This window comes from Gavialis gangeticus, unplaced genomic scaffold (assembly GCF_001723915.1).
Source record: "Gavialis gangeticus isolate Ggan-Ray unplaced genomic scaffold, GavGan_comp1, whole genome shotgun sequence".
In the NCBI taxonomy this organism is placed as follows: Eukaryota; Metazoa; Chordata; order Crocodylia; family Gavialidae; genus Gavialis; species Gavialis gangeticus.
Genome location: NW_017729016.1, coordinates 11489652 through 11516556, shown reverse-complemented (window position 1 = coordinate 11516556; position 26905 = coordinate 11489652). Strand labels below are relative to the sequence as shown.

The following is a 26905-nucleotide window of genomic DNA, read 5'->3' as shown; positions in this document are numbered from 1 at the left end:
TGTTTGAAAAAGGATGGCCTTCACTGTGTGGGGGGGGGGAAAAAAACGGTGAAACTGTTACTTAAAGATTTCTTCAAATATATTATCATCATTTAGACTTATATACCACTCTATCCAGAATGGCTCATAGGAGATATATTCTAAATCTAAACACACCATTTCTTTAAAAAAATGCAATAAGACTCATACAGAAAGCAACAGGAAAAAGTACTGCACAGCTTCTAAAAACATAAAGGGCTTTAGAAGAAGTGTTACAATTTAGTCAGTCTACATCTGCACTAAAAATGTTACGCAACAGTATGCGAAAGTTAATTAATACAAGAAAACACCTTTGCTAATATTGAATATTCGGAATTTTTTTTAACAGATTAGAAGTTATTCAACAAGTCTGGAAGGCCATGAGGTAAAATGTTTAGTATCTGCTGTCCTCAGACTGTCAGGACCTCCAGAAAGATGGCATGACACTGTCTCAGACAACATGCAAAGAGGCCTGTATTACTGAACACATGTTGGAGAAGGACTGCAAAAATGCATGCTGCTGTATTAACCTCCAAGTTTAAAAATCTGTGCTTAGATTCCACTTGCCAGGAGTGGATCAATTGCAGGTGTGTCCAAGAACCAACAAGCTCAGTATCAGAATGGAGTATCCTGGCTGCATACAACATCCAAAACACTCATGTCAGCTCTACAGTCACTTATCTACCCTTCTAAAAAGGCAGTGGAAACAATCAGCAGGAGCAGTAAGGAAAGGGTAGTATACTTGGCACTGATCCTTGAGAAAGATTCCCAAACTGGTTGTTGAATGGCAGCATAAGCAGTACCACCACAAGGGGAAAAAAAAAAGACTAGATAGAGATCATGGAAAAGACTGCATAAATGGAACATCAAAAAACTACATACCATTCTTCATTAGTATCTTAATTTGATCAGCAAGTGGTAAAGTTCTCAGTTGTGCCATAGAAAGCACATTGCTTGGAGCCACAGGTTTGTCACTGCAAACAAATGGACAGAGTTATAGCCAATGAATGATATCAGCCAGTCAATATGAAGTCTGAACATTTTGTACAAATGCTTACTTTTCTTCCTCTACGCTGGGAGGCATCAGCATCATTAGGTATTCACTAAGGAAAAGAAAATACATCATCATCAAATGCCTGAAGAGATTATCCAGGGTTAAGTACAACCATTTTCTCCTAAGTGCAACTTTATTTGTAGACTAATATTTGCCATTAATTTCTGTGCAATCTTATTTGCATGGAACCTAAAGGCAAATATTAGTCTATAAAGACTGTTTATTCTTTTTTCAATAAAATTCAGTGCTGATGAATGTTGGGACAGTAATTCTATCAACTGAGACTAAAAATAATAAATGGCTGTAAGTAAATAGTCTGTTGTGAGAAGTCCAAAGCACTAAATTCCTTCTGTTTTTAAAACCAGCAATCGACATTCCTATGTACATTTCCTGACATTACCACCAGAAAGGAACGCTGGGACCAGATGCTAGAATGCTGGCTTGGTACTTGGGCAACCTGAGCTCAGTTTCTTCCTCTGCTATGGATTGCCTGCTTGACCATGGGCCAATCGCATTAGGTCTGGTTGCTCCGATTCGCCCCCACCTAGGGATGGCCCTGGCTACAGTGACAGGGGCCGTGCAAATGGCCAAGACAGAGAGCAGCAAACAATGCCAGATTCTTTTCCCTTTCTACCCATGCATTCACCCCCTCCACTGCAACTAGGGACAAACTCTGCCCCTCAGATTTTATGGCAGCTCACTGTTCAGAAACATAAAAAATAAGCCACCAAGACCATGAGACAGAGAAAGACAAAGATAGCAACCTGCTGCTTTCCTATTGTCTGGGCCTTGCTCGCAAAACCACAATTATCCTTGGGCAGACCCATGTACACGTTATTTCAGCCTTTCTCCACAGAGCTGCCATCACCAAGAAACAAATCTGAAGGTGAGAAACAGTCACTCTTGAGTCATTCAGGCCTCCCTTAAAAATCATAAAAGGTTTTATAAATCTGATATAAAATAAAACCTGTTGGCTTGAAATTTTTATGTTTGAAATAAAAATAGTTTTTGGTTTGGTTTTAAGGCTTTCCTGGCAGCATCTACAATCCTCCAATGTCACATGAAGTAGACTTGAAATGAAATACAAATAATAAACAGCACAACTTGACAACAGTCTATTCAGCCTCTATTTCCTTGCTGTTAGAATCTATGGAATACATTACCAATACAAATCAGACGTATATATGTGCGTATACACATGAAAACTTTTACATTTATATAAAATAGTATACATATGTTATATTACCATCCTCCCCCCACAACTAGACATAATATAATAGCCAAAGGTTTTACCTGGGTGATTTAATTAATTCAGTGTTCTCTGCCATGCCATGACTTTGACTGAATAAATACTGGCGCTCATGTTCAGAACGGCTGTCCTGAAAGAGGTGATACAAAAGATGCATTACGATGTGCAGGAAACTGAACTCTTCAATCTCACAGTCTCCAGTGCAACTCCAATCCAAGGCTCTTTATTCTACATATAGCTACTGCACTATGCAAGTATCTCCCCTGGCTAAGAGAAGTGTTGCTGCACTGACATTCATGTAACATAGGAAAGCATACGTTTGTAGGATTTTAAAAGCTTTCTGGACTAGTTCTCTCTGCTCCATGTGTTCACTGCTCACTTCCAGGTTGATGCAATTACATTCATTAACACAATGAAGGTGGCTGCTCTAACTGGTATTTAGCTTAAGGAAAGGACTGTTCAACTGGTGGCCTGAGGGATTAATCTGAGGCCCCTGGCCATTGCTCCCCTCATCACTCTGCAGTCGGGGGTCTTCAGGTTTCCCCTTCCTTCTCTGTCTTTCACTTCCTGCCCCCAGGGGCAGGGCAGGGTGGCAAAACTCAGTGCAGCCCACAGCATGGTACAGTGGGATAACCCACAGCTAAGGAGGTGGCGGGAGGGGGAATTGCCCACTTGCCCCAACATGCACTGCGGTGGTGGTAGAAAGAGCTGCCTGCCCATGCACCTCCAGGGGAGGTTGCAGTTGTGGTGGAGATGGAGGGCCTTGGCTCCTGCTGGCGCAGCCTCTGCCCGCTAAGAAGTTGGCAAGCTGTTGCTTAGGCTGTATTTCTTTCCTTCCCAGACTAGAGGAAGGGTATTTTGTACCCACAAGCTTAGTAAACATTTCTCCCGACTCTAAAAGGTGGTCTAATAAAAGATATTACCTCAACATTCTTGTTACTCACATATTCCCCAGGCCATCATAGTTACCACAATATGATCACCTTGACAATCTTTTGACATACTTACGCTTTGTTAGTTATACAGGACTCCCACCATCCAACTAACTGAATGCCCTTAAGTAATTTATCAACCCTCTTTACAACCCATAAGTAAAGGCCTGAGGTGGATTTCAGACAGGAGCACCACCGTGCGGTGTGGATTCTACATTCTTCTGAGCCAAGTGAAAATTCAGAACAGCACAGGACTCCATAGCACCCCAGACTCTTACCCTTAACCCATAATAATTCAGATGGACCCAGTGCTCTTCAGCTTGTCTCTTCTGTAGGAACTCGTAGGACTGAACACGTCGCTTGCGGGCTTGCTCTGACTCCGGTCGGGAGAATCTTACCTAGAAAATTTGGTCACCGTTAACCACAGCTTCAAAACTCTTGCTGTAACTCTCATTCACATTGTCCCTGCATAGAGTATTATCCATTAGTTTGTTTGCTACATGAATAAATAAACCTAATACCAAAGGTCCCAACAGGTAGGAGCCAACTGAACTAGAAGGTCTCCTGTAAACAATCCCTTCCTTAGAATCTCAGATGTCTACTTCTGGTCAATCTTACAAGCAGAGTTGTATCTGTGAACCAACAACTGACATTTTTAACCTTTTCAGATTATTATTAATTATTATGCTCTGATGTGAACGACCATAGTAAGGAATCTCAGACATACAGTTATTTGCTTGACATCATCTTCAGCCTCATCCTGAGATGAATCACCACCTGTCAAAGACAAGACATGAAAGTGAGATTTAAAAAGCCATTGAGATGAAGAAGCCAAAACAGAATCTACAGGTGAGAGCCCCAGTTAAGGAGAGTGAGTGGACCATGAGCTCACCAGCTCCAAGTTTTTGGCCCACCTCTGTCTCAGTACTAGTATGGTCCCAGCACTGTACCTCACAAACACTGTCATCATGATATCCCTGCCAGATTTTGTAATTATTCCCTTGGGAACTGAGACAAAGAAATGAAGGGACTGTACCAAAGGGGACACAGGGAGCTTGCAATAGAGCTGGGAACCAAGTTCACTCTCACAATAATTTTCTGTACGTCATTTATATTCTTTGCATTCTCTTGTAACAGACAAGAGACCCGAATCTCAGCTCTAACAAACTGACTACCACTTACATTTTGCTGCCCACTACTGGGTGGAATCAGATTCAGGTACAAATCTGGGTCAAAGGGCCTAATGGAAACTCTTTGCTAGCTCTAACAGTAGGGCCTGATGCTTCTGGAGCTAGAAGGCCCAAGTTCAAACCCTGTTGCTCTAGCTAATTTCCAAGTGCCTGTGATATGCAGCAGTGTTAACTGTATACCTGTGTGACTGCAGGTTCATTACGGTACTTACCTCCCAGGGATTTGGGGAGGATGATTTAATATTTATGCAACACTGAAAAAAGGGCTCAGATTGCTAAATATTATTGGTCACTACAATATCCTGCCAACCAGCTCTTCACTGTTTTAAGTTATGTACCATTAATTCTTCTTCCAACTGTTAAAAGGAAAAATTATTTCCTGTGAACCAACCATTACATGTTAGTATTCTAAACACATTCGGCCTTTCTTCAGCTCCAAAAAGCCATTTGCTTAAAACTGTAAAGAGAACCTGAATCTCACTGCTCCAAAGAAAATAAAACTTGTCAAGCGCTTACCTTCGTTAGCAGCTTCTCTCTCCCTGTGTTTGGCATCAGCTTTATCCAAGTAGGTGAAACTTGGCCTCAGCTGTAGAATTCCATGTAGTGGAGTTAAATGAAGTTCCCCTATAGAACACAACAATTCTAGTACATCAGGATGACAGTCTTCCTCGCCACCTCTTTGCAATGTCATCATTCCAATTTAAGATAAAAGTCTGATGAATTTTAACTTTAAATGAGTCCCATTCCATTTAGGCAGTTTAATCTGTCATTTTCTGGTTCACACATGACCCAACCTTTACAAGGAGAACCCTCCTGGTAAGGTATTTACTATTCAAGAAAGTGTATGTTGCATAAGGTCAGCTGATCAGACTAATTCTCTGACACACACTGGGAAGTCAGCGCTGTTGAATCAAATCTTGACTTGTGATTCAGCATCAAAAGCCTTGCCCAATTTACAGAATAGCCTTGGTCTACATCAGAATTTGCTGTCCTAAGCCCTCTTCTAAATAACGTTATCACCCTAAACTCCAGACCAAAATGTATGGCTGTTTTCACAGGAACAAAAGTTTAGAGCAGCCCCTAGCCTCCTACATCAAACATAATTATTTATGCCCTCATGACAAAAGCAAGCAGAATAAAGAGACATCACAAATCCATAATGTAAATCCCAGGAACATTTTGGAACACATCACTACTCCTACACCTTTTTAGTATATCATGTAAGAAAGAATTGGAGGAACAAAGAAGCCCCAGAATCTACAGAACAAGATGGGCATGTTTTTTATGATGCCTAATATTAAAAAAATTGCCCCACAAACAATCATGGTTTTGGGTTATAAGTTTTGGTAGGGTATCAGTGGAGTCTAAAAGCTATAATAGCTTTGTTGCCTCATTTACACCATCAATACAACTCCTCACTGGAATCCCAAGGGCCTTGGAATACTAATAGTTAAAATTATCTGCTACAGCAATTTGTGTCTACGAATCAACAGCCATTAAATAAAAATAAAGGCTAAGACAAAGAACGCAGTTGTCTTGTTTCAAGCACCCAGCACGTTCAAAAATGGGTTTTTTTTGAGTGGATGGGTGAAAGAGAAAAACAAAAATCACCTTTCCTATAGATAGCAGCAGCATAGCGAGAAACATTACTGGCAGCCTGCGTAGAGCAGAAGGTTTGCTTGTCCATGAGCTTCCTGTAAGCAAAGTAAAATGGTGCGATTACATTAGGCGACAACAACAGGTAAGAGTAGGAAGACTGAAGTAGAGCTATTGCTGATTTCCAAAATGAAATAATTAACCTTTTAGATCACTGTAAGTTACACATGCAGCAAATATGTTGATTTGGCACGCTGCGCCTTTATTTAATTACATTAATCATTGTGGACTGCAGCAGTCACAGCTCTGTCTCCAAAACTGGTTGCATCATGGATTCATCCAATCTGGAGTGCCTTCAAAAGGGTTGAGTGGTTGGTACCCAACTATCCAGAGATGCCCTCCTGGTTTTCACTCTACAGCATGTGACACTGGAACAGCCAACTGTGATGAATGCTACAGAATGGTAAGAAACTGCTGTACGAATCTTATATGCATCTTTACGGGCTTCCAAGCAACCCCACATTCTTGGCTCCATGTGTACAAAAAGAAATGCTTCCTGCAAGAACTAAAGCCGGAGTAGAATTACAGCAAATTCCCAATGCTGAAACAAGGAGATTATCTAGTTTTTTTAATGTTGTCCTCTTCCCCTCCAGAAAAAAACAAACTGCTTTCACCTATTTGAAGATGCCTAAGAGGATCAAGGACATGAAACTCTCCTTTGACACTCTGCCCTAGAGTGATGTCTGATCTGCCTGGGTCTGTGCAGGGATGATGGGTTACCACCTGGATAAGTAAGGTGTGGATAGCCACTTTTATCGTTGGATGGTCTGTTTTCTCTGAAACATTTTTGCCCCAAATGATCACTACTTTGCTCTGAAAGCCTGCCATTGCCCCAGTCGCTACAAAATTCAAGTGAGACTCCTGAGCTGACCACAGTGCACTGTAACAGTTTGCTGACCTGGAGGGTATGGATGGCAGGATTTCAATCTGAGGAAGATGATGACTAGGGACCGAGTACTAAGTTTGGTGCCCTTGAAGAAACTACAAGAGGGATGGAGAGATTAGATGTTCAACTACCTTGAGAACTATGACACCTGCTATCTGGATCCTTCCTCTAGGAGAGCTTATTCATTTACATTACTAACTACATATGATCCAATCATATAAACTGTTCAATTAACATTTAATATTTGATTAATATTTAATATTTAAGCACTCTTTATGTCCTTAGAGACATCTTTATTCATGAAGTACCTACATATTTCCCTAGATTCAAACGTATGCTTTGCTGAATCAGGGGCAGAATTAGGATGGAGGTCATGCTTATCTGAGCCACTTGGAAATCATTTTCTCTAGCAGAACTTTCCCCAAGCTTAACCATCACACATATGCCTGAATTTTACTTTTACAGCTAAAGAAACAAGCAGCCCTCAGATTACTACAAGTACAAGTATCTGCCACTTTCTCTCAGCTTATTTTGTGCATATCTTAGCACACAAAAATAGTCACATTCAAAGTTTGCCAGATTCTTTGGTGGTTGCATGGATCTTTCACAGGGAGGTGGAGGCAGGGGAAGGACAGAACATGAAAAATTAGGAAACAATGCTGCAAAGTCACAAGAATCAGCAGGAGGATCAGCGACAGACAATCAGATACTACTTGAAATGTTTTTAAAACTGATTTATGTTTTAAGTTGACTGTCCCAAAGCTCAAAATACACTGACCAGATACTAGCAAATGTGACTGGAGATTTTTGGGTGCCCAATTTAAAGCACTTTACAAAGGCTGGCCTTCCACATGAGTAGGGATGGAGACTCAACCCTTCCTGAAATTCAGCTCCCATTAAAGTTGTCTCAAAAGCTGGGCGCCCAAAAATTGACCAATCCAAAAAAATCATGGGTTCCTTTTGAAAGTCTCAGCAATGAACATCCCCATTTCTCCTCAGGACTGAATATTCACTTACTTTGACCTTTCTCTAAAACCTTGGTGATCCATCTGGATCCTTAATTGACAAGAGTGTTAAGGCAAAGACAATACCTACGAGGAATATGTATTGGTTTCATCTGTGCAGGTCCCATCCACGTTAAGAGCAATCTGTTCTCCTTTGCTGCAGCAATAGTTAGGATTCAAAGTATCAATGGCCATTTCAAGTTCAACCTAATCATTGATAAAATAAGCAAGCACCAATAATTAGCTAAACATAATCATTTTACATCTACAGTGAAACTTAAGTGCTCTTTCTGCAAAAACTAACATAAAAGGTACAATCAACTTTGTTCAAGGGACTACTCATACACATAAACTGTATGCAAAGTTTAAGCATATGCATATATCTAAAGAACTAAGGGTATAATTCTGAACCTCTACATCAATACGAACAATAGATATAACAGTGATCAAGATTCCTACTGAAAAGTATTTTAAGTATATTGTTTGTGCTGCAAAGAGACTTGGATGATTCTGAATCCTACTTTTAAAATCACCAGTGACAAGATTAAAAAAGAAAAGGCAATTAACAAAGGATCCTCGGTTCTGAATGCCCCCGCCCTGCGAAGCGTGTCAGCAATTCTAGTGCAAAGTATCTCCTTCAGCAAACAGTATCAGAGAGTTCTTCCCAACACAACATACACATTTAGGTGCATGTTTATGGCCAATAAAGCTGCGTAATTCCCACTGGCTTTAACGCACACTGATGTCCAAGAATAACATACAAACATTATGGCTTAGATTTTAAAATTTGCCCATGAGATTTTGGTACATAATTTCCTGGGGAATTTAGTGTGGGCAAATAGTCTAAATCATTTCTGTTAGCTCAAACAGGGGGTGGGGAGGGGAACAGGAACAGGAACAGGACAGGACAACCATCTTAGCTTTGCTAAATTTTCTCTTTAGTATCTTGTCAGTCTCAAGCTGTTCAGTACTGTCCATCAAATACAAGAGCAGCCGATCCCTCCCTCCTACTCTGGGCCCATTCAGAAGCAATGAAGCCAAGTTTGCATTTCCCCAACACTTAGGCAAAGCAGCACAATAAATGATGCAGTATTTGTGCTCCATTTGGAGGTAAGAAACCCAACTCTAATCTTATACTGGAGCAAGACTGCAGACGTGAGCAGAGTTACTTGGAATTTACATTTGTGTTATAGGAAAAAAACAGGACTGAAACATCCCCCATTTACAGATGGTGCCAAAGCCCTTATAAGTTCCTATATCACATCTATCTTCATCATTCTTCTTTCAACCTATATTATAGGATTATTAATCAACAAATGGCCACAGTGCTAAATGTGCCTGGCAGGCTTTCAGGTTTCTATGGGGTTTAGATTGTAATGCTTTGCAATTCCAGATGTTTTTCCAGAGACAACATGCATCATAACTGCAGAACTTGCACTCTGGGATCTTTTCTTTGCCATCTTCCACAATGAAATCCTGATGATCACAGCAGGATCCTAGCAGGGCTTTTATGTGACAAGGCATATCTGACTTGCATCTACCATCAGTGATTCTGTATTGTTTTAAATCCTGCATCCACATACAGTCCTCCCTATTGACGGGGGCAGGAATTTGCTGTCACCCTGTAGCTTCAGCAGCTTGAAAATGCCAAGCTCAAATTGACATCTGAGACAAGTCAATGAGCAAAAGCAGTATCTACAGAGAAACAGTACTTCAAAAGGGGTGAAGGCAACAGAAGTCAGTAATGATTTCTGGTGTCATTTGGTTATTTATTGGGTAAACTCCAATTTCTTTTTTTGTATAGAAATGTCCAGCTGGTCAAATTCAGAAGTCCTATTTATAAGTTTAAGAACAGCTTATTATGAGATTTGGGATAACTGTGGAGACTAACAGCTCTCTGCTTTCAATAGGAGAGCTACACAAAGATGCTTGCAAAATCAGACCTTGATCAAGATTGTTGAGTTGGGAAGCTCCTTTCTAAAGGCCTCTCACTCATTTCATGCTCGACTCTGACCTCACTTACACTACTATATGCTGGTTTGAGCCAGCACAATAAGGAAGAGCAGAATCAAGTACTCTGCTGATGCCAAAAAACTTAGCACAGAGCACATTACCAAAACTCAGCCATTCTCTGAATATCACAGCGGCACTGAAAACATTTTAAAACGTGGATTATTGGCGCAAACATCCAGAGCTGAACCAGCTGTATCACCTGTACTTGGCTACAATGGCTCTACATGCAATTTTAGGATTTTTATATCAAAGAAGTATCCTCTCCATTACTGCTTTATGCACTTAATTATCAACAAAAATTCCCTGCCAAAAAAAGCTCCTTTAAATGTTATTTCTCAGGCATAATGAAAGACACTAATCCAAGAGATCTGGTCCCACAAGTTGTTGAACTCCCAACAACAGCTTAATAGCACAATTTGTTGATCTTCTGCAGCACTCCACAGCCAGTATAAAGCAAGAGTTTCAAATCAGTCTTAAGTGACACCCACCTTTTGCTGCTTTGGTTTTATTTTTGCTGACAGATGCATCACATCATCATAGGTCATGGAAGAGGGACGAATCGGATACTAAAAAACAAACATTTCAGTGTCCTTCAATCAAAGCACTACACAGATTAACCAAACCCTTCCCTACCATCAACTCTGCACAACCATTTCCTGAGGTGCAGAGAAAACAAATTATTTTGACTGACCCATTGAGTCATTACACAGATCAGACACAAAAATACTGATCCCCATTCCCTGGCCCTCTGCTCTAGCGCCAGCAGACTGCTACCTGAATGAACTGCAACAAGCCAGAAAACACGGAAATGGAACTGCTCATAGAAAGAGACTGCCCAGAATTTACACTTTTAGAAATCAGATCCCAATGGTATTAATTCTTTGGGGATTTATCACTTAACCATAATGAGATTTTAAGTTTATACATGACTTTGCATTGCATAACCCCCAGGTGCTTTTACAAAGATGGGTACTATTATTTCTATTTTACAGACAGGAAAAGTAAGGCCTAGGAAATATAAACAACTTGGCCAACAGCTTATATGGATTCAGGGGCAGAGTGGCACCTTAAAACTCTACTCTCTTGATTCTTCTTTTCCCTACAATATAGAGGACAGGTCAGATAATTTCAATTAATGCAAGTTATGGGCATAAATCTCTGAAGCATTACTGCCAAATTAAATGGCTGAAGAAACAAACATATAAATGAATAACTTCACAAGCAAAGACTGCAAAGGTCTTTAAGATGGGAGGGAGAAATAGCTGCAGTAGGAGATAAACAATTCACTACCCACTGCTGTTTTCCTTTACCAGCATCCTTGCATCTGCATTTGACTCAATAGGCCTTAACACAGACCACAGAAAGTCATGTTTTAGTTACCAGTATTAATTATATTAAAAGTATATTGTGGTTAGTTAAAATAATATTGGGGAGGGAACACTCAGACAGCTGTTTATACAGATCACAGACAAAAAACTGTAGCCTTAGCAAAACAGTTTAAACAAGATGATGACTGCAGACAGCAAAGTCCTGCCCCTGGTTGAAGCAAAGTAGAGAGAGGTTAACAGCAGCCTATTGCCATCACTGGCCATTGGACTTTGTGACAATCATGTAATATGAGTAGATACTTTGAGTGCTTGAGGCCTAACCAGACCCACCTAAATCAGGCACTCAGAGAGGTCTGATTATTCTGTGGTCTAGATAGACCTGCACTTCCAGGCAAGCTAATGCACTGGGAAATTCACCAAACATCCGCTAGCAGTGAAAACCCTCCTGCTCCAACTGCAGCTGACACACAGAAAAGTGCCTAGCAAGTGTGTAGTGTGCACGGTGCTGCCACATCTCTGGCTTAGCTAGTCTGACAATGATGACGTAACCTTAAAAGCTTGAGTCCTGTAGGTAAAAGTTCTGCAGTGAACTTTTACCTCTGAGGACAGGCTGACCTAAATACATATAATATTAGCACATGCAGTAGAGACCCAGCAACAGGACTTTTGGTGCCAAAAGTGGTGACCATTATTCCCTGATGTAAAGTGAATGATGACTGGTCAGAAGTGCGAAAAGTAATAAATTTGTTTCAACATGATGACTGATGGAGGCACCAGTTGTATGAGCGTTTGAATGGCAGGTGCCCTGGAGAGATGGTTGAGTTGATTTTGAGGGCTAAAAAGGAGACTGAGCTCTGCTCTGTGTGCGCCTTGAGTGAGGCTGGTGTATGTGCTGAGAATCTGTGTCTCTGAGGTTGAGAGATTTGTGAGTTTGAGGCCCGAGTCTGAAGACAGACTACTTGGGTCTAGTGAGACTGAGATTAAGGATGTTCGGTGAGTGTTTAGTTTCTGTAGAGCGATTGGAGGTGACTGTGTAATCTCAGGTAGAGCAAGACCCCCTAGTGATCCCTCTGGGAGCACAACCATAAACCAGGACTGGTGCCAGTGGGCCAACGCTCTTGTGGCAACGCATCACCTATTCCCTGGATTGAAGGAGAGAGAGTACCCTAGAGATGGGAAGATCTCCTGGGAAGGTGGGGAATTAGTACAGTTCTCATTGTAAGCACAGAGCCTGAGAGCCTGTGTGAGCCAGGCTTTGGTCTATGTGCTAGCGTAACTATGCTCTACGTACTAGTGTAACTACGTGCTAGTGTAACTTGCACACAGCGCCTGCTGCTGGTTACCTATAGGCCTGTGACAGCCACTGCCTACAAAACCTCCCACTGCGAAGCCATGCTGAGCTGTGCAGCCGGCTGCCAGCTGGCAGCAGCACCATGGTGGTGGCTGGGCAGCACAACAAGCCCCACCACCACCCTGTGCTGTGTCACTGCCACTGGCCGCACAGCTCTTGGCATGGCTCCGCACTGGCAAGTTTTGTAGGCAGCAGCCGTTGCCGTCACTGTCACGGCCCTCCAGGTAAACATGGCAGCGCCACATGTGAGCCCAAGCCCCTGCCTCCTCCCCTCTGCGCCTCTCCCCTGTACCCCTGTTCCTTGCCGTGGCTGCAGAGCCAGCCACAGAGCTGTGCTCTGGTCGTGTGCCAGCCTCCCTCTCCCTCTCCCTCTCCCCTGGGCAGGCGGCATGTGCCCGGCCTGTACATGGTGGGCACCACCACCCTGCACCCTGCGTCGCTTGCCTACAAAGCCCCCCGCAGAGGGGCGCCCCTGCCCTCACCCCCTGGCCCTGCTCCCAGCTGTGATGTGCCACCTGGGGCCAGCAGCACCCGCCACTCCCTCAGCCCCCAACCATATCTTCCCAAGCCCTGCCCAAAGCCCCACCTACCTCCATGTTCCAGGGGCAAAGGGAGAGTGTGAGCCTGAGTCCGGCCTTGGCTGCCTCAGAGGCTCAGGCCCAGGCCCCCTGCCCTCACTTTCCCCCACCTCCGGCCAGGGCTGGGTGTTTCCTGCCTTTTTTTGCAAGTGGCTCTTGCAGGCTGGAGCTGTGCCAGCCTGCAAGAGCGCTTTGCAAAAGTGGAGAATCTTTTTAGCACAGAAATCTGTGTTTTCGCCAATAAAAACAAGAAACCCGTAGTTTTCTCCATTTTTCCGTGGGAAACGGAAAACCCGGATCCCTGCTTATCATTGTGAATAATCTTGTAATTATTGTAAATATTGTTGCTGTCTGTTATCGTTAACACAGTCCTGTGGCTTCCAGTTTAACTGAAGAGTCTGCTCATTTATTTTTTCGGAGGGGTAGCACTGGGCTGCAAGCGAGTACCCTGTTTAAAGTCGCCTGCCACCTTCAAAATCCTTTCCCTGGGCTGGATTTAGAGAGGAGTAACACCCTCATTTGTTTAATTAAGTGTTCAGCACTTAACAAGTGATGGTGTCCAACATCACCCAGAAATTGTAAGACTGGAATCCATAGTAATGTTAAGAGGAGTTACTGCTTGGTAAAACAATACTTTTTTTTTTTTTTTTTTTAAAAGATTAAAAGAAAATAAATATGTGACTACCTGAAATAGATAGAGCTTCTCCAGCAGGCTTCTGGCCAGATACACATCAATCTGACAAAACAAAAGAAACAAGTTTCACTGGACAGGAAGCTATGAATATCTGCACCGAGTGCCACTGAAATCGCTAGCCTGGGGAGAAATTAGCTACAAACTCTGGGCAGGTCTGTGAACCTCTTGCAAACCTGCTCTTTGAGAATGTTCATCTAAGATTCAAAGGGGTGTCTACTTCTGCCAGGACATGACACAGAAGCTAATATATTTGGCTGAAATTCAGATTCTCCCAAAGCATCTGATCAAAGAGAGAGGAACTAGCTCTCAGTGGGGTTGGTGTGAGCCTCATACTTAAGCTCCAGCCAGAGGGGTAGGGACCGAGGTGATGGCAGGGGGAGCAGAAGCTACGAGGGGGTCAGGGAAGATGCTCTCATTCCAACCTCAAGCCCAGGCTGGGGCCAGAGTTAGAGCCACACAGCCACCTCCCTCTCCCATACGTACTTGAAATCTGAGACAACATATTTAATGAGGGAGAAAACCTTATCTTGGATTCAAGTAAATATAATACCTGGCTTTTATTGTAAAGACAGATAAAAATATTAAAATTAAATCATATATAATTTAACAAGATACCTAGCCAGTGCTCCAAAACTTAACCCTACCAGCTGAAGGCCTGCCCAAGCAAAAAGGTCTTACAATGGCTTCTCTTTCCAACACCCAACAATTGGTGTGTGGGGGGATTTGTATCAGGAATCAGTAGTATATTGTAGCAATTATTTGGCACCTGACAATCCTCTTCAAAGCAAAACTGTGCAGTCTTCACTTCAGACTGGAAACAGGCAACTGTTTCTTTTATCAGGAGCAGTAAACACATGCACCACCCATGCTGTGTTTATTCCCTTTCTAATCCAAAAAAAAAAAAAAAAAAAAAAAAAAAAAAAATCACTCTATTTAAAGCTCTTCTAACTTTCCTAAGGGAAACTTAGTGTACATGAATGATGTCCGACTGACAAATCTGGGGCTTCAACTAATCCACCAAATGGACAGAGTGACAATGGCCTAGTTTTTGGATGCTGGCTCAGAGCGTGACTTGCCACTGATCACAGAAGATGCAGGCTGTACACCAAATCCTGGTTTCACACTATCCGTTTCTTTCATATGCTGTTGCTTACTGACCATCAGACAGCAATTCAGCTCAGTGATATTCTTTTGGGAGAGCCAAAAGCTAAGAAACCTAAATATGAGGAAAGGTACACAGATGCCCAGTGTATATCTACCTCTTGTATAATTGGGTCATCTTCTTCATTTGCCATGCTAGAATGGTAAAAGCTGTCTTGGGCTCTCTAGCACAATCTGAAAGAGAAGAAAAATATCACATCAAGCCTGGGCTGTGACAGTTAGTTCCCTGGCCCTTACTGAACAGAAGTATTCATGGGCTGCCAGCTAGGGGAAAGCAGAACCTTGGCTGTGGACTCAGTCCAGAGGTGTCTGAGTTGTGACAGGCATGGTGAACTGCAGAAGCATCACTGGAGAAGCAGCCTGGTGCATGGCTGCTCAGCAGTGGTGCTTAACTTAGGTGGTCTCATATAGTTTCAGGCCAGTCTCTACTCTTCACCATAACTGAATGCTCTGATCCGCTCAAGGCCCCATCCAATTGCACAATTTGCACTGCCATAACAAGGGCCCTAGGCTAGGATTCAGAAACACTGCATTGTAGCCCAAACTTTTCCACTGCCCTGTTCAATTCACTCTGCCCTCCGTAGCAGGGGAAGCAGGCACTCTTTGTCTGCCTGGTCTAGTTAAGCTGCAAACTGTCTAAGGCAAGGACTCTTCCTTGCTCTATTTCCCTTGGCACTGTATAGCACGTAGTATCAACCACTGAGATCAGGGCTGTAAGAAACAGGAAGCACTGAGTTTGATTTCAGCCTAGTGGTTGAGGACTCTCCCCGGGTGTGGGAAACCAAGCTTAAATTCTCTCCGTTCCCAGGGGGGTTTACACTTGTCATTTCCTAGCCACCAGGCTACAGGACACTGATGAAAGGCTGCACTCAAGCCCTCCTTTTAAAACTGTTCCACTCTCTAGAAAAAAGTTAAAGATTCACTGAACCAGAGAGTCAGAAGGACTGTAGCATGATGGCGCAACCACTGCTGGGCCCGGAGAAGTCCCTCACTCTGGTCCCTGCTCCAAGGACTGTTTCTGTACTTTACAGGAAGTTCCTTTGTGTGTCTACCCCTTGGTTATTAGAAGTGTCAGTAAAGAAGAGATCAATTTTCCAATTCCTTTAAAAGATGACTAGAAGTGCTTCTAATACATTCCGGAAGCATATAGGGAGGAAGCATCGTTACCAAAACCAGTTTTATAACATTCATAAAAGCAACTTTCCATAGTGCAGAAAGTTAAACTAAAGTAAACTCAAGGATTTCAAAGACACAAAAACAGATCTGCATGAAACCTTTACAACAGAAATATAGTAAAGGAAGAAGGAAATACATGAACAGTAGAAGAATAACACAATGAAATGGAGATATATAAATAAATATGCTTGATTTGTAACTGAATAGATAGCACAAAGTCATCTTACATCAGTTCTGGATTCATAAAAGGGGCTAGAAGTGCCAATCATTATTGGTTAATTAAACTGAAAGAACACGTGACACATGATACACACACATGTAGCTACCTCAGAGATGGGATGAAGCAGACAGCAACACGAGCTACTTTAGAACAGGTGAAAAAAAAAAATCATATCCAACAGAAATCGCAGGTAGCATTTACAGAGATATAATCCAGCTACCCAAAAAGCTGACCAGAGCCAGGATATTAGGGTATCACAAAAAATGAGCCTTGGGATCTTGAACAATCAGAAAATGAAGACTTCTGTTTTATGTCTGTCTGAAAAACAGCATCTCCAACAGCAGTGTCCCCTGCAACACCGAGGCTGTAACACATGCCTGCTTTTGTGGATACATGGAGATGTTCCTGAAATCCCTGGACACACAGGGAGAAACCCAAAATGTTTTCCTGGTGTCATGTGTCACAGTACTAAAAGGCTGAGAGCCACTGTCCCACTGATGCACTGGCTCCTTCCCAGGAGCGAAGGCGGACTGCCACCTTCTGAGTTACTGGCATCATTTCCTGCAGCGTCCAGGTTTGCCTAAAGAGCTTCACATCCAAATACCGGTGCTACTCCTGTTTAACTCAGGCTTGGCTAGCATCTGGCAACTCAGGGCCTGCTAAAAGGCTTTCCATAAGCCCCTGAAAGGCAATTCCACACAATGTTTACCAGGCTCTCTACCGGGCCTGTCCGAACAATTTTGGAAGAGGACTTCCTGTTAATGACCAAGCAGCTTACGGGGATCCGTTGTGCAGCGAGGCTCCCATCACAAGGTGCTGTCACTTCTGCCCGGCAGACCCTGCTGCAGGGATTTAAGGAGGTCCCCCATCAAGCAAGCACCTCCTTTCAGTGCCTCCGCATTTGTGTGGAGGTGCGCACAATCCCTCAGGCCCTTCCACTCGCTCCCTGCTAGTGACCACGTCAGGGGTGAAAACAAACCCCCGACACCCCAGGACACCTGGTCAGTGAGTCAGGGAAGGCAGCCGGTCACGGGCAAGGCACCATGTGGCCTGTGGCCCAGGTGGGGTGGCCTGCACCCTGCCACTCCCTGCTCCCAAAGCCTTTTTTAATTTTTGGTAACTGGAGAACCTACTTTCCCCTGGCACCTTGATGCCAGCGCACGGCAGGAGGGCAAGGGGCAAAACGAGGGCTGGATGCAGAAATGCAGCTGGGAGGACGGAGCCAGGATGCAGCACTGCCTAAGCCAGGGAGCCGGCTGCCAGGCAGGCACCGAGGCCTGCATCTCTCCGCAGCACCTTCCCAGGGCACTGGGGGGCGAGGCCCCTGCTTTTATTTTTATTGTTCAGGAGGGGGAAATAAGCGTCCCAAAAGCGGGACCAGCCCTCCAGTCAGGGACAAGCTCCCGACCCCCTCCCAGCGCTGCCTGGATCCCGCGGGCCCCCGGCGCGGCACTGTCAGAAAGGCCTGATCTCCCCCGTGCGGCGCGGCCCCGCCCCGGGCTCCGGCAGCCGGTCCGGCCCGTTCCTACCTGCGGGGAGCGGCGGGCGCCGGTGGCCCTCAGCGCGGTGCAGCTCCGGGGCGCTCTCAGGCGGCGGCCATGTTGCTCCCACTCCGGCAGACACGTGGGAGGCCCGGCCGGACCTCCTTTTACCCACAATGCTGCGGGAGGCGGGCAGGGCCGGGCCGGCAGGCGGCGCTGCGGCGCAGCCTGGAAGGAGCGCGGGGACAAAACGTTTTGGCAGCGGTGGGATTCGAACCCACGCCCCCGAAGAGACTGGAGCCTTAATCCAGCGCCTTAGACCGCTCGGCCACGCTACCGAGATAATGGTATTATCTGCTGCGGAACACTTATCTCTGATCCCACCTTCCAGTGTCAGCCTGAGCCTGGGTTTGTTCCACTGGCACGTGTCTGTATTTCCCGTTGCGCTGGGAGAGCCTGAGTTTCTCTGGGTTTCCCCGGTGCCTTTGCTGCCCCAGTCCCCGTGCAGCCTCCAGGCTGTGATGTGACCCCTGAGTTTTGCTAACTTCAGCCTGGGCCTTGTTGCATTTCATCCGCGGCGCCTCCACCCGCGCTGTGCCCCAGCAGCCGGAGCCCCACCCCTGTGCACGGGGCAGAGCAGAGCCGGGGGCCCCCCAGGACCCACACTTAAGGGAAACGGGGTGCTGCTCACATGCAAGGGCTCCTTGGCTCTTTCCTTTCTTGGCGCCCTGTGTACAGCGTCAGCGCTTCTGCAGCTGGGGGAAACTGAGGTGCAGGGAGTGCGCGCCCCTGGCTACGCTTGTTAGGGGCGGGCTCATGCCCGTGGGTACTGAGGGCCAGAAAGTCTCTTGGAGTCAGTGCACAGTCCACACGCACACGCGAAGGGCAGAGGCGACTGGTAGGGGGTGCACGGGGGTGCACGTGCCCCCCCGACGGAACTGGTGCCCCCCTCGAGGGCCAACATTGATGCTGCCGGTAGGGCCCGTGCCCCCCAGACAGGGTAGGCGGCTTCTGCAGGTGCCCCCCCAGATACAGGAGGCACCAGTCACTCATGCCAAAGGGGGGAGACTTCTTTTGGTGTTTCTCAAGGGCACTGGGAGGCCGCTGGGAGCCAAACCTTCTCCTCACTCCTCTGCCGCAAGGACTCAGCTGCTGTTTGGGGGCACTGTTCTGAAACGTCTCCAGCTCTGGCATTTCATCTCCCAAGGCCCCTCGTACACTTGTACTTCCTGCCATGGTGGAGCTGGGCTTTCAGCACTATAGGCCAATTTCTGTTGCCAGTGTCCCAGGCTCAATAATAGCAGTGTGGGCTGCCTAAAGCTGGGCGCACCTGTATGTACATTCATGAAGGACTGGTGCCTTCTGAGACTACTGGGGGGGCACAATTTGTAGGTGGCGGTGTCGGCAGCGGGGTGGCAAGTGGCAACTGCCCACAGAAGTCAGCGGCAGGGCTGGGGGCATAGTCAGTGACGATGGGTGACTGCCTGCAGAAGCTGGCAGTGGTAAGCAGCAGCAAGTGGCAACTGCCTGCAAAAGCTGCAGTGGTGGCAGCGGGGGAGGGTGGCAAGTGGCGGCCAATCTCAGGGGGGGCATGTGTCCCTCCTTACGAGTCACCTATGCATACAATACTGCACTTTTCCTAATGTGCATTAAATTTAGTACCTTGGGGCACTTTTACACATGCTCTTGGGGGGGGGCAGGAGGGGGAAGCTTGAATTAGAGCAGCTCTCCCTCTGATTAAAGTGCCATAGCAGCTCCTGTATCAGTGTCCCTGAACTTCAAAATGGCAGCAGGGGCATTTGAACTAAAGCCCATTTAACAAACCTTAGTTCAAGCTCCCCTGTTGCCATTTTGAAGCGAGAGGACACAATGTGCAAGATGTGGGAGGCTGCTGGAACACAGTCATTGTCATGTTCCAGCAGAGTCAATTACTTACACCGCACTGAAGCAGCCTCCAGGCTTGTGTACAGGCACCCTTCAAGGTGAGGTACTCAATTAAAGCACATTTGGCTGTCCTAATGTGCGGTAGCAAAAGTCCATGCTTTTTAGGTAATACTGGGCACCTTTACTTGAGATGCTTTACTTGAGATTAGGGCTAATTACTGCATGTGGCACCATCTACATGTGCAGATGCTTACTGAACAGTAATTTGCTCTAATCACTAGTATATTTGCTACCTGCAAATACAAATAGCAAATTTAGTCAAGATTACTTGCTTACTTATGTACTGCCTGCCTGGGAGTAGGGGCTCAGAGATCCTTATCCCGAGCTCCCTGACAGCTGGAGCTCCCAGCTTCCACTTCAGGATGGGGGGTGGGGGCCTAGAGCTCCCCCCAGCTGTTGCAGAGGCCCAGTGCAGGCCACAGGGTGTAGGAGCAGTCTGCTGTTAGGATCTGCTTCTGCATCCCTGCATGTATAGATGCATGCCCGGGAGTTTACTTTAAAGCAAACTGCTCCCAGATTATTTGCACTTTTCACATAAGTGCATAATGCCTATTTTACTGTGCATTAGCATAGTAGCACAGTTTTTTTATGCACTGCTTTAATGTGTAGTAAAATAGGCTACCGCACATTAAAGCGCACACGTAGATGTACCCATTGTGATCCTCTCAAGAGGATGAAGGAAGATCGATCTGCCCCTGGGAAGGGCAACTGGGGATTAAGAGCACTTTGTCCCTTGGAAAGGATGTTCAGCCGAGACCCAGACTGAGTGATCACTAATGATCCAAAGGGCTTCTTGGAAGAGCAGGAGAGCGGGTGTTAGGTCAACTCCCCTGGCCACATGAGCATGCGTGTGTTTACACTGAACTTCACTGTGAGCTTGGGCCTGTGTCCATGCCTGTCCCATGACTGATTCACTCAGTCACCAATATACCTGCATCCCAGGGTGAGTGCAAGTTGAGTCCATAATCTTTGGCTTCATAGGCTGTACCCTACAGGTGCTATCCATCTCTGAACTCTATGGCTGCAGCATAGCTGTGTGCGGGAACCCCTCCATCATCAGTCCCACAATCCCCTGTCCTGTTCCTTCCAGCCTGGCTGCACTCCACTGCCTTCCTCTATTGCCCAGAAGCAGGGGCGTGCTTTGTTAACTCCCTGGTCAGAGCACAGCCCATCATTTTCTGGAAGTGCCACTAGCAGGCACCATTCACTCCTGCTGGAAAGAGTACAGCAAACTCTAGTTTCAGCCTCGTCAACACTTCTCTCAATAAGTGTGCACATCTGTGCATAAAGTGCCTAAATGGTAACAAAGTCACAGATTTCTGTCAGCTTCCCCAAATACCAGTGGGGGCTGACAGGAAGTATGTGTGGACAGTCCTTTTCTTGTGCCAGGTCTAGCAGCTATCCCAAAGCAATTCCAGTGTCTCATGTCTAAATCCCTCCCTCTCAATCCTGCAATTCTGGGACATACTCATCCCCTGGTAGCATGCACGTGCAAGCAGGTAAACATGCCATGTAAAGCTGCTATAAAGGACAAATGCAGACCCAAACCCTGTGCTCCTGCCTGGCACAGGAAGGAGGTGCTGGATTTCCTCAGCCTGTGGGAGAAGGGCCTGCTCCTGGGGAACCACACTGTATACAGGGCAAATGTGGAGGGCGTGCAAGCAAAGGGCTACAAGGACGATTTCTGGGCCAAGGCCAAGGCCAAGGCCCTTCAGCAAGCAAATAGCTTGAGTTGTCCTGCCAAGTGACACCCACAATACGTCCCTTTTTCAAGGTGCTCCATGCCCCTGGACCTGCTCCTGGAAGGGAGCATTTCAAGGGACAATTTTCAAAGGGAACTCAAGGAGGAAACCGTCACACCCTGCATCAAAGAGGAGGATACTCGTCTTCTGTGAGGATAAGGAGGCAGAGATACTGAAACCCCCACCACCTCTCCTCAGACAGCCACCATTCAACTGCCAGCACAGCCGATGCTAAGGCCAGAGAGCAGCAGTCAGGAAAGGGAGCTCTGGAAAGTGCTGCATTTTCTCCCCCCTTTTCTCCCAGTACACACATTTCTTCCCCAGCAGGTTCTCCCCAACCCAGATAATGCAGTCACATTTCCTTTCCTGCTACTGCTGTAAATACAAGATCCTTATCTTCTTTTATCAGTGTTCTTGAGCACAGTAGCCTTGAGTAGGACATTTTCAACAGTAGGAGCAAGGCTGATGGCCAGGATGAAACAGAAAAAGCCCTCCAGAGAGAACATGGGAAAAGCTGAGGAAATGCATCTTGGTGCCTCTCAAGCAATGGAGGCAGCAGGAACTCCTGGGAGGGAGGCACATAAGCATCTTCCCAGGGACATCCTACGTTTCTGAGGCAGCAGACAGATGTTCAGACCACCAGGCCCACCATATCACAAACATCCAGTCCCACAGAGATGTAGGGTTTTTTTGCTATAAAATCCCATAACTTTAGGTGCCTTTGCCATGGGATGATGGTGTGTCACTTTAAATATTCCCATGTTGTTAAGCAGTACAATTCTCATAGTGGAGAGACTGTTACAAAAGTAAAAGAGTAGTTACAGGAGTACAATGCATTTCTGTACAGAAAGGGGAATAAGTCATACTGGTAAAAAGGAACCAAATATCATAATAATCACAAAAAAACCAGCACAAAAATCTGCCAGCCACGCCTCAAATCTTTCTTTCTTTACTCAGACAGAAAACACTTGGCTTCAGTACTACACAAAGGTTGGACTACCGCCATGTAAGGAAGACTCCCAAGTTAGGGCTTTGAAATTCGGCCTTAAATATTTTGTTATTATATCTACAGCAAATGCGTGCCAACATAAATTGCATGTCAGACATTCATCACACCTGGGGAAAGTATTCCACTTCTCAAAAAATATACTGAATTTGTCTCTATTCACTTTTTTCTGACTGTAAAGCAGCGGGGATCAGTGATGAAATAATAAAACTAACATACACAATATTTCACAACTTGCAGCAATAAATTATTACGCAAATGTAAGCAACCCCAAAAATACAATGATACTCTACTTACAACATGTGACAAAAGGAATAACTTTATTTGACCAAGCAAAATAAAACCAGAGGAACTAAATCATACGAATAAGTGAAGCAAGCAATCAAACTGAGCATTTCTTACATGCAAAGGTCTCTGCTCCTGCTGCCATGACTCAGGTGATGCTCCTGATATAGTCAACAGAAGCTTTTCTGCAGGACTGGGCACCAAATATTTTTTTTCATTTTTTTAAAAATATATTTTATTTGTTCACTGTGAATAGATTAAAAATACAGCCTATGGCAAGGTCATTCCAAAAACGTCTTTCAAATACATACATGTTTTCTCTTTATAGGAATTTCATAAAATAAGTTGTGCATATTTCTGTAAACAAACGTTTCATTTAAAAATCATTGACAGTCTTGTCTATTGCACAGCTATATAACTAATCATGAGCTAGGAAACAGTCTAAATCACTAAAAAAAATTAATATTTTGAAGACAAACTATTAACAATTACAACCTCTTGTTCACAGAGTGGTACATCTAGCTCCATCTTAGCTCCATGAAGAAATTACAGAATTCAGTTGTGCGCCAAAAAGCATTAATGATGACACTCTTGAGCCTATCTTTTTATTTTGGACTTACACACCTGAGCCATCTCCCCTCCCCATATAGGGCTGGTGTGCCAGTGAAATGATTATTTTTTAAAAGAAAAAAACCACATTGATTACCTGTACAATGAAAACATATATTCTCTATCTGTACTATGTACTTATTATTTATATAAGTGCCTCCAGTGTGCTACTTATGCACATTTTTTAAATCTTTTTTTGTGTCACTGTTGCATCATCTTCAGAATCAAAGGGTACCACTGCCTGTCAGGGAGAGCCAGTGTTTTACTGCTGACCCTGCTTCCCAGCAGGAGGGAACAAAGGGCCAGAACCTGAAAGCAGTTAGGCACTGAAAGTGGAACTTAGATGTATTTTACATACCAGAGTCCAAATTTGTCACACTGAAAAACCCTGCTCCACTACTGCCTAACCCCGGAAATGCCTCAACACTTGGGGTATCACAGCTGGTAAGTCTAGAATTGCCAAGATACCTGGAAATTCTATCACTGCTCATGCAGGAGAGTGCCCCATTTTGACGATGCTTAGCAGGTCTGTGCCTAGCTCTTGCCTAAGACAATTCAGGATCTAGAAATGAGGAAGAGCAATGGACCTGATTTAACACATACCAACCTTAACAGTGATACCCTCCCTTTCCTTTCTTTCTGTCTGTGCATTAACCTACCCACTTAGGAGATCATTAAAGGGTCATGGGGATACTAAGCAGTGAGTCAGTCTTAAACACTTCAAAATCAGAACTAAAGCTAAACAAGAGCAAGAAATAGGACCAGGAGCTTTTCAGGTTCCACTGGAGTCCAAAAATACAACTCTGAACTTAGAATAAGATTCCATTTCATGCTATTTTTATACAGCTACTGCTGTAATACTCTTGTGCTCCCATTACTATCTGGGGATTATGTAAACAGGACACAAAAACTAGTACTCAGGGACAATATGCATTTTTCTTACAACTAGGAGACAATTATGCTTTTCTACAATAAACAGGAACCAGCCTTTTAAAAAGTTCTCTGTTTTTCATGAAAAACAAAGGTCCTTTTCAAGATGATGCTGTAAACTGCAACAGGTGGCCAGGTTCCACTGTAGAACTTGAGAATGCAACTCATTACCACAGACAATGAGCTTTGTACCTTTATGGACAGTATTTAGTAAACTATTATTGAGCACGATCTGGAATTTACTGAGACACTGAATATACTCTTCAATGAACAGCTCAAATCTCTCCTACAGTATCTAGCACATGAATGTTAAGCATGAAGTTGTTTTAGTATGGAGAAGTAGTAAAAATATTTGCATCTCAATTTCTCTAACCTCTCTAAATGTCCCTCTGCAGAAATACCCTTCTCAACTATTTCTTAATACTAAGTAAGACAATCAAGCTGCATTGGGAATGGAGATGTCACTGTAACAATAACCAATAACAAGAAATCAATAAGATACAGACTTTGTTATTATATGCTATTGGAAGCATATTGTAAGAATCCAACAGGATTCTATGCAACCACACTTACAGTATTAGAAGAAGAGGAGAAAACAGAAAATGTTGGGAAAAAAATCTCTATTTCCTATGAATAAAATTGCAGCCTTTTCAAAATTAATGGGATTTGGCCACCGATATTAATGGAACTAAGATTCTATCCTATTTATTTTAAAGTGTGGTTCTGCTCTGTAAAAATGGCACCTTTCTATTTGGTAGGCCTGTTCTCTGGGTAGATTTGGGGTTATATTGTGTTGACTGATTCAAGTTTTTACTCCTTTCAAGATGGCATACAGGTTTGGGTGGGACTGCAGGATTCCACTTCAACTTCTGCCTCATCAAGAAAATTAGTAATGTTCTGGCAGCAGAACAGCATTGTTAATGATGAGCGAGATACCAGGAAACCATCGACTTTCAGAAGAAACAAATCTTACCAATTTAGAAATAAAAAGATAATTCTTAAATCCCGTTGGGAAGAACAAATAGCACCCATATGCCATTTTCACAGATTAGAACTGCATTTAAGGAGCATGACAAATGGAATTGTTTTTGGGTCTATTCCACATGTTTAGAAAGGGGGATTCTTGAGGTTTGTTGACAGAAAAATTAAGATTTGCCTTGAGATGTACCAGATAATGGTAAAAAGTGCTTGAGATTTAGAAATCTGATTTTTTTGTGGAGAGAAAAGGAGACATAATATAGTAATAAATATAGGAATAAACTGCAGAAAACAAAAAAAGTGTGCACCTTAAATTAATATCAGCTTCATTTTTCTCAAACAAAATAAGGATCCCTCAGGCCTAAGATTAAAAAAATATATAAAAGGTCAAGCTCCTAGATATGGTAGCTTTGAAATGTAGGTAAAAGTACACAACAGCACCCCCAAATGTACAAACCTACATTTGGCTAATTTTTCCCCTCAGGACAAAGTTAGAAAATTAAAATGGAAAAAACACAGATCAGTAAACAACACATAAAAAACACATCTTTTTTGCAAACAAAGTTGATAAAAAAGATTATTTTTATGTACAAGAGCTGCCTTGTTGGAAGTTTTACTCCTCCATTAGTGCCCAAGCTTCTTCAGCTTTCTGGTAGTACTGATTTGCCAATCTACCCTTCATGGCTTCCATTGCTGCTTCTGCGGCTTCTGTGTACAAGTCACCTAGGAAACGAAGAGAATCATGAGACTATGACAAAACAAATACCTTCTGCATGTCTGGAAGAAATGAAGGGTATGAAAGAAGCAGCAAAGAAATGGAGGTCACATTACTGGGCCAGACTCTTGGCTAGTGTAAATCCATGCAACTCCAAAGAGATCAAAGAAGCTACAGCTATTTTCACCAGCCCACAACACTGGAATTCAAAGCAACATAGAAAAATACTGCTACAGCAGCTGAGTGACTTTCTGATATGCTATCTAGGATCATAAATGCAATATGTCAGTAGCTGGCTAAAAGAGTCCAAGGGACTTTAAACCACAAAACATCAGATAATATTGAACCCATGGAAAACATCAAGATTATCCCATGCGCTAAGGATCTGATCATAGAATCAATGAGTCAGACGGGACCTAGACAGATCATCTAGTCCTACCCCCTGCCATGGGCAGGAAGAAGCACTGGGGGTGGCAGGGGTCATAAGACCCCAGCCAGGTGCCTATCCAGTCTCCTCTTGAAGATTTCCAGGGAAGGTGAGAGCACCACCTCTCTGGGAAGCCTATTCCAGGCTCTGGCCACCCTTATAGTGAAGTAGTTCTTCCTAATATCTAACCTAAACCTATCCTCCCTCAGCTTGTGGCCATTGTTCCTGGTGACTCCAAGGGGGGCCCTGGTGAACAGACTTTCCCCGAGTCCCTGCTG

General features: G+C 44.3%; 2 protein-coding genes and 1 non-coding gene across 5 annotated transcripts in view; all 3 read right to left on the bottom strand.

The window, feature by feature from the left end:
- The window catches only part of POLR3E (RNA polymerase III subunit E), a 41733-nt gene extending 23590 nt beyond the window's left edge, over positions 1-18143 (bottom strand). Inside the window, exons 1-12 of the mRNA XM_019512854.1 lie at positions 18040-18143; positions 15213-15288; positions 13945-13995; positions 10491-10568; positions 8081-8196; positions 6055-6137; positions 4960-5067; positions 3981-4030; positions 3532-3651; positions 2366-2451; positions 1077-1121; positions 901-992 (exon numbers count right to left, since the gene is read on the bottom strand). Of these exons, the coding sequence (XP_019368399.1) occupies positions 901-992; positions 1077-1121; positions 2366-2451; positions 3532-3651; positions 3981-4030; positions 4960-5067; positions 6055-6137; positions 8081-8196; positions 10491-10568; positions 13945-13995; positions 15213-15248 (865 nt within the window). The 5' untranslated portion in view covers positions 15249-15288; positions 18040-18143. The remainder of the gene's footprint in view (positions 1-900; positions 993-1076; positions 1122-2365; positions 2452-3531; positions 3652-3980; positions 4031-4959; positions 5068-6054; positions 6138-8080; positions 8197-10490; positions 10569-13944; positions 13996-15212; positions 15289-18039) is intronic.
- A 104-nt stretch (positions 18144-18247) lies between these two features.
- On the bottom strand, positions 18248-18329 carry TRNAL-AAG. Its single transcript has one exon. It is a non-coding gene; the product is annotated as a tRNA-Leu (tRNA).
- Positions 18330-22980: 4651 nt separating this feature from the next.
- EEF2K (eukaryotic elongation factor 2 kinase) overlaps positions 22981-26905 on the bottom strand; it is a 53154-nt gene continuing 49229 nt past the window's right edge. For all 3 annotated transcript variants that reach the window (XM_019512851.1, XM_019512853.1, XM_019512852.1), the window contains one exon: positions 22981-26208. In XM_019512851.1, the coding sequence (XP_019368396.1) occupies positions 26099-26208 (110 nt within the window). In that variant the 3' untranslated portion in view covers positions 22981-26098. The remainder of the gene's footprint in view (positions 26209-26905) is intronic.